An 8,169-nucleotide genomic window follows, 5' to 3' on the forward strand; every position below is an offset into this window, starting at 1 on the left:
TGACCCTGAACTTTGTGTTGGCTGCCACTTCAATCTACCACCGTGTTCCCAGGCCGACATCTCTGGCTGCAGTGCTCTAGCCAAGCTCAGGGCAAGCTGGTAGAATTGCATCTCATTTTCCACTTGGGAACTCTGCAGCCCTCAGGAAGCAATATCGAGTTCAATAATTTTAAGGCCGGAGTACCTTGTCTCATGTCCTTACTCCAGTCCCCACACACTAGGTCTTGCCATCACAGGGGCTGATACCAAAAACAGGAGAAAGTGAGGACTCCAGATGCTGGAGATCAGAGTCAAGAGTGTGGTGCTGGAAAAGCACAGCAGGTCAGGCAGCATCTGAGGAGCGGGAGAATCAACGTTTCAGGTGTAAGTGCTTCATCAGGAAGGGTGATGAAGGGCTTATGCCCGAAACGTCGCTTTTCCTGCTCCTCAGATGCTGCCTGACCTGCTGTGCTTTTCCAGCACCAACTGCTACTAACAGCAACCTGTTGACAGCTCATTCTGAAGGCTTCAGATTCTCTCACTCGCATCCACAAGCTGTTCAACTACTGGAAGCCAATCACATAGCTGTTGGCAAGTAGAAAACCTTTGCCATCAACGACAGGTCACTATTAGTCAGACCAATCAGCTATTTAAATTGGCATGGCAGCTCAATGGTTAGCAATGCTACAGCACAGTGCCAGAGACCCAGGTTTGATTCCATCCTTGGGCGACTGTCTGTGTGGAGTTGGCACATTCTCCCAGTGTTTCCTGTGAGTACTCCAGCTTCTCCCCACAGTCCAAAAAAGTGCAGATTAGATGGATTGGCCATGCTATATAATCCATAGTGTCCAGCGATGTATAAATTAGGTGGATTAGCCATGGGATGTGCATAGATAGGGTGGGGAGTGTGTGTCTGGGTGAGATGCTCTTCAGGGGGGTTGGGGTAGACTCAATGGGCTGAATGGCCTGCTTCCACACTGTAGGGATTCTCTGATTCGATGACAGTTACCAGCTGAATCTCCCTTATTAACCAGCTCTCCACACCCGCAGCTCGGGTTTATTGATCATAACCTCAACCCCCCCACCCCACCCACTTGAACAAACATCAGTGTAAACAGCACTCACATTGAGCACCCATTACTGTACTTGTTTTTAAAGAATCCGGCAACTCTTTCACAATCCTCAGTATTTGAAAGTCACTTCCCACTGCAGTCCAATGAAAACTATAGAAAAATACAAAGATACCTTTTTGTATAATGTGTATGAGGACATTGCTGTTAACTGCATTCCCCTCCCTGGCAACACTATGATTAAGCCAGTCTGTTTATAATGTTTGGTGTCCCATCTGATTCTGAGGCAAGTTTCTGGACACCTATTCATGACAATGGTTCCTGGTCAAGCAGCAGTTTGATTCTAAAATTCTCATCTTCGTTCTCAAATCACTCTTACCTTTTCATAATCTCCTCCAAACTCACAACTCTTCAGGACATCTACATTTCTCCAATCCCACCTTCTTGTGCACTTATCAATTTTGATTACTCCACCACTCTTGACTGCACTTTCTAGGCCTCAGACCCTCTCCCACCTCACTTCACTTTCGTTCTCTCCAATGCTCCTTAAAATTTACTGCTTTCAGTCATCGGATCCAATATCTCTGTACAGTGCTGTTCTTTGCTTTACTATGTTCCCGTGAGGTGTCTGGGACAGCTCACTATGTCAAAAGGCGCTCCTTAAGTTGTCGGTGAGAGTCAGCAACTTCAGAAACAAACACGCAAAAATACAAACGGGGAAGGGAGGACAAGACGAGATGAGACAAAATAAAACGCATCAAAAGACTTTATCATTTGATGAGAATTGACAGGAATTAATGAGCCTCAGGCTGAGATAGCCAGTCAGAGAACATTTAACATCACTCTGCCAATTAATGTGCAGTGTTGCCGGCTGTGTGGAGCTATCAGCAAAATGCAATGATATCAATTCAAGGTAACGATTACACCAAGGTCGAATGCAGCCTCTTGAAGAATCTTGGTGTACAATTTACAGGATAAATATGTAAAACAAAAATTATATTCATCAACTGCTTTTCTAAATGCAAAATCACAGTATTATCAGGGCTCCAGGTCAGCATTTAGGTAAATCGTAGAGAATTAATAGGGTCTGAAATAGTTCAGCTGTGTGAGGATTTAATGCATTACAGACCCGTAAGTGACATGTATGACATACAATAGGCGAGACACAGACAGTTATAAGCCTGTCACTCAAAGAGGCGATGGAAAATGTTAAACTGACGATTTATGAATGCTTAGAGAACTTTGAAATTGAACAATCGCCTTGAATCTCTGTTGCCTCTCAGTATGACTTGATTGCTGATATTTCTGTCATCTGAAATGCTACTCAGTTTCAGCTCCTGAAGTCAGGAGTCCTGATGATAATTGCAAAGGGTCTGTATTAGCTGGGATCGGTTTACCTAGCAATTGGGAGAAATGCTGGCCTGAGACATAAGGCATAGAGGAGGAAAGGTTGGGGGGCGTGGGGGGAGACTAAAGATAATCAGCAACATGAGATGCAGTCAGAGGAGGAGAGACAGATGAACAAGGCAGGTAAAGTGAGTGGACAGCGTGGAAAAACAAGGTGAGGCAACAGGGAGTAGTGCAATCACCAGGCAAGGCAAAAGGAGGGAGGGAAAGAGCATGGCACAGGTGGCAGTGACAGAGATAAAATAGTCATCGGGGAGAGACAGGAGCAGCAGAGACAGCATGTGAGGGCAGAGGGTTTACTGGGGCAGTGATGGGGTAGGGAGTAGAGTGTGTAAGGGCGCAGCAGCAGGGGGATAGCAAACTGGGAGCATGTGGGGGCTACAATGGAAGGCAGAATGTGTGGGGGCAGAGAGTGCACTGAGGCAGCAACAGTGTAGGGGCAAACAGACATAGAGCAGATGGCACAGGGGAGATGGATTGGGAGGCAGAGGCACTTGGGGGCAGAAGGTGTGCTAAAGTAGTAAGAGTGTGTATAGACAGGGGGTAGCAGTGGGAGGCGGAGAGCGCATGGGACAGAGTGTTGCATGCTGATGCAGTGACAGGGGTATAGACAGGGAACAGACTGTGCGCTAATGCAGTGACATGGGTATAGACAGGAGACAGACTGTGTGCTAATGCAGTGACATGGGTATAGACAGGGGGCAGACTGTGTGCTGAGGCAGTGACGGGGGTATGGACGGGGTATAGACAGAGGACAGATGTGTGCTAATGCAGTGACAGGGTGTTATACAGGGGGCAAACTATGTGCTGAAGCGGTGACGGGGTATAGACGGGACAGACTGTGCGCTGAGACAGTGACGGGGGTATAGTCAGGGGACAGATTGTGTGCTGATGGAGTGAGGGGGGTATAGACAGGGACAGTCTGTGTGCTGAGGCAGTGACAGGGGGAGAGATAGGGGGCAGAGTGTGTGCTGAGGCAGTGACAGGGTGTTATACAGGGGGCAGACTATGTGGTGAAGCAGTGACAGGGGTATAGACAAAGGACAGAGTGTGTTCTGAGGCAGTGACGTGGGTATGGACAGGGGTATAGACAGGGGACAGTCTGTGTGCTGATGCAATGACGGGGGTATAGACAGGGGACAGACTGTGTGCTGAGGCAGTGACAGGGGTATAGACAGGGGACAGACTGTGTGCTGAGGCAGTGACAGGGGTATAGACAGGGGACAGAGTGTGTGCTGAGGCAGTGACAGGGGTATAGACGGGGACAGACTGTGTGCTAATGCAGTGACGGGGTATAGACAGGGGACAGAGTGTGTGCTAATGCAGTGACGGGGGTATAGACAGGGGACAGAGTGTGTGCTGATGCAGTGACGGGGGGATAGACAGGGGACAGAGTGTGTGCTGATGCAGTGACGGGGGGATAGATAGGGGACAGACTGTGTGCCGACACAGTGACAGGGGAGTGGGGGGATACAGGATATAGAGAGGGGACAGAGTGTGTGCTGATGCCGTGACAAGGGGGTACAGACAGGGGACAGAGTGTGTGCTGGTGCAGTGACGGGGGGATAGGTAGGGGACAGACTGTGTGCCGATGCAGTGATGGGGGGTGGGGTTGGGGGATACAGGATATAGAGATGGGACAGAGTGTGTGCTGATGCAGTGACAAGGGGGTACAGACAGGGGACAGACTGTCTGCATCAGGGCAGTTACCAGGAGGGAGCAGTGACCACTCAAGGACAGAGGCAGAGAGAGCCTGCAGGGTTGGGTTTGAGATAGCAGCAGTCAATGTGTTGGGGGCATCAATAGAGAACACCATAGGGACAAACAGAAGGAGTAAAAGAAAATAAAGATCTCCAGTGCCCTTCCTTGTGAAGGTGATCCATTCCCCAGAAGTTTTACACAGAAAATAATATCCTGCAATGGGAAAGTGGCTGGAGAGATTAAAACGTGACTACTCACAGTCTCAGATTTGCCCTTCGGCTCTTCTGTGCTCAATATCTTTGCCCTGTTCCCCAGCTCGGTGCTGTCCACTTTAATAAGGCGGTGTTTGGGGGAAACATACTTGATATCGGGGCTAGCAGGTTTCTGGTGCTGGGGAGAGACTCCCAGTGAGTGTTCAGCCTCTGGAGCCCGGCCTCTGCTCTCACTCTCCTCGTACGGATCCTCGAAGTCCAGGTTCCTCTGGGCTCGGTAGGCTTTCAGAATCTCACTCTCAGTGTAGTCGGGTTTGGGAGGCTGGGGAGGGAGACGGCGGCTCCCGAAACTCAAATAATCCCTCAGCCACTTGGCCATGCCTAGCGCCGGAGAGCCGCTCTGAAACTGACTAAAGAGAAACAGAGAGAGAGAGAGAGAGAAATGAGATTGTGTCAATTTCAGGAGGAATCCCACCCGCGGCAACCCGCCTTATAAATACCCCCGGGGGCAAATAGACCAAACACACTGCCCTCGGTGCAGCTCAGTCTAATGTTAAACCAGTCAATTCAAATCCTTCTAGCCCCATCCCCCCGAAACAATGACCATTTTTAAGTTTCAATTTCATTATTCTTTGCGGGTGAAGAAAAGTTTCAACAATGGTGGTAAGTGTAAATAATTTCTTTAGCGCAAACCCATCATTGTCTCTGTGCGCCTGCAAAGATTGAGAGTTGCTTACCTGTTTCTGGTGGTCTGGGGCTTTTGCATTAACCTCTCCCCGCCTCCCCCTTCCCTCTTTCCCCGTCCCACTGAAAACCGGAGGGGCTTGGAATCGAACGCACTGTTTCCCAGCTGCAGTTTGAAGTGAGTGAGAGGGACCTCTGGGAGGAAGGGGGCTTGGCTGTGCAATCAGGTCGGCGGGGCTGTTTTCTGGAGCTGCATGTCTCTCTCTCTGCCTGTCTGTGTAGCCCCAAGGTGTGAAATGTCCAGCAATCGCCCAGAACTGGCTTTCCTCGCTTCGTTAAAGGGGCAGGAACACCCGGGGCACGCAGTTCGTTTGGCCGACGCAAAAACAACAAAAGAATAAACTTCAGCCGTTGAACAAAAGCCATTGAGCGAACGGCCAGCCAATTCACTAACACGGGGAAACTCCACAGAATCTCTTGTTCGTTATTTTTACGCTTGCCAGATGACAAAGCTGCAGTAAGAACATATTGCTGGTCTAAAAAAGACATGCTCATTAGAATAAAAGTCATCAATCTGAACCATGTCACTGCATCTCTCCTGACTTGCTCAACGTCTCCCAGCTTCGATTTCCAGTCTCTGCAAAACTTCTGATGAAATATTCAGTATCAGATTAATTAACAGGTTGAAATGTGTCAAGGAGCATCATGTGCTGTTTGGAAGGCGAACGCCTACTGAAGGACTCTGTCTGATCTAGACTGGCACATTTGTCTCTTAACAAAATCAGGACCATTGATGGTTGAGTGCTGCAGTTGCAGTATCCCTGCCTCTGAGCCAGGAGCTCTGGGAACAAGGTAGGCGCAAGTTACTGCAGATACTGAAACCTGCACTGAAAACAACAAATGCTGGAGATCACATCACAGCGAGTCAGGCAGTGTCCGTGGAGAGACTAGATGTTTCTTCATCAGAGCTGAGGAGTATTGTGGAAGGGGTAACATATACCCCATTTGGGCGGCATGGTGGCACAGTGGTTAGCACTGCTGCCTCACAGCGCCAGAGACTCGGGTTCAATTCCCGTCTCAGGTGACTGACTGTGTGGAGTTTGCACGTTCTCCCCGTGTCTGCGTGGGTTTCCTCTGGGTGCTCCGGTTTCCTCCCACAATCCAAAGATGTGCGGGACAGGTGAATTGGCCATGCTAAATTGCCCGTAGTGTTAGGTAAGGGGTAAATGTAGGAGTATGGGTGGGTTGCGCTTCGGCGGGTTGGTGTGGACTTGTTGGGCCGAAGGGCCTGTTTCCACACTGTAAGTAATCTAATCTAATCTAATCTAATCTAATCATCTAATATATTGGAATGTTTTCAGCTCCACGATCAATTTGGACTCGGGTCTTGACAGTCAAGCGGGCACATTTATAATACAGTTAAACAAATGATCAACTTGCGAGGCTTCCCAACACACCCCTGTGGCAGGCAGTGGGGGAGATCGTGTTGGAAGGTCAAAAGTTGGAGCCTGCACTCTCCATAGCTCCTGAGTACAACAAACAGGTAAAAAGTACAGGTAGCCATAGCAACTTGTGCAGGACAGTTGGCCAAGTGGCTGGGGCGGATCAGATTATTTCCAACGGTACAGGATCAATCCCCATTCCAGTTCTGGGGCCTGACCCTTTGGTGAAGGTCATGGTGCTGTGAGCTAGACCCATTTTCAGGCAAAGAACTAAAGCAGAGATCAATACTGTTCGGACTGTTGTTAGTTCATGTATATTTGTTGCAATGGAATTCTATTTCGAGAGGAATAGAGCTCTTCACCCACTAGCCTTCCCTTTCCCCTCAATCCAATGCCGGGTTTCCTGGCCAACATCCTTTCCCTTACCTGCCCTCCTCCACTACAAACTGCTTAACTGTTCATTCCATTGTTGGCTTGGGATCTTGCTATTCACAGAACAACTGCTGCCCTCACCTATACAGCAATACTTAACAATCCTTCAGAGAAAAGAGTCTCTCTATTTAAGATATTCTGAAATGCTGCTATATGAATGTGAATTTGTGAATGGCTTTGATGGGAAGAAATACTTTCCCTTAAATTCACTGATCGTGCGTCAGCTGTCCAGGGCTGAACTGTGACCTCTGTCCAGGACTGAACCATAATTACCATCTCTGACTTGTCTCTCTCTTCATTTAAGTCATTTGAAACTGCTTTTAAATGTAAGCTGTTGTTACCATCAGAGGCAACCTTAGAAGGCAAAACGTTGGGTAGGGTATAATGCATAGAATTCCTACAGTGCAGAAAAAGGCCATTCGGTCTATCAAGTCTGCGCTGACCCTCCAAGGAGTATCCCACCTAGACCCAGTCCTCCCCTCCCTATCCCCATAAACCTGCATTTACCATGACTGATCCATCTAGCATGCACATCCCTGGCCACTATGGACAACTTAGCATGGTCAGTCCACATAACCTACATATCTTTAGACTGTGGGAGGAAACCAGAACACACAGAGGAAACCTACACAGACATGGGGAGAACATGCAAACTCCACACAGACAGTCATCCGAGGCTGGAATCAAACCCAGGTCTCTGGCGCTGCCAGGCAGCAGTGCTAGCCATTGAGCCACTGTGTTGCCCTCATTTGATAATATTCCTTGAACCATACAGCATAGAAGGAGGCCATTCACCCATCATGACTGTGCTTGCCCTTGGGAAGACATCTTCAATTGGTACCTCTTTGCGCCCATGAACAGTTTTTGGCTTCAAGTATTTGTCCAATGCCTTTCTGAAAGTTGCGATTGAATTTGCTTCCATTTTCAGAAATTCCAGACCTTGCAGTTGCAACAACTCACACGAACTGACATTAGTGGAACTAATGCCTCTTCATCTCCCCTCTTGCTCTTTTAGCAATAAACTTCGCTCTGTCTTCGCTCAGTTTTACCTGATTTTCTGCATTGAAACTCCTTACTACACAATAAGAAAATAGCCTTTTGCATTATCTTGATTAGATTTTGAGATTCTCCCTGACTAGGTGCAATATCTACTTGATTACAATTACAGGAAAGTATTCAAGTGTACCTTTCTCTCTTAACAGCCCTGGTCCATGCCATCACCTTGTCTTAACTAGAAACAAT

At 48.2% G+C, this 8,169-nt stretch overlaps 1 protein-coding gene across 2 annotated transcripts in view; it reads right to left on the reverse strand.

The window, feature by feature from the left end:
* Positions 1-5,442, reverse strand: part of LOC132829113 (SH2 domain-containing adapter protein F-like) — a 303,308-nt gene extending 297,866 nt beyond the window's left edge. For both annotated transcript variants that reach the window (XM_060846432.1, XM_060846431.1), the window contains exons 1-2: positions 5,107-5,442; positions 4,416-4,779 (exon numbers count right to left, since the gene is read on the reverse strand). In XM_060846432.1, coding sequence (XP_060702415.1) covers positions 4,416-4,779; positions 5,107-5,135 — 393 coding nt within the window. In that variant the 5' untranslated portion in view covers positions 5,136-5,442. The remainder of the gene's footprint in view (positions 1-4,415; positions 4,780-5,106) is intronic.
* Positions 5,443-8,169: the final 2,727 nt, after the last annotated feature.

Source organism: Hemiscyllium ocellatum, chromosome 28 (genome assembly GCF_020745735.1).
Source record: "Hemiscyllium ocellatum isolate sHemOce1 chromosome 28, sHemOce1.pat.X.cur, whole genome shotgun sequence".
Lineage (NCBI taxonomy): Eukaryota > Metazoa > Chordata > Chondrichthyes > Orectolobiformes > Hemiscylliidae > Hemiscyllium > Hemiscyllium ocellatum.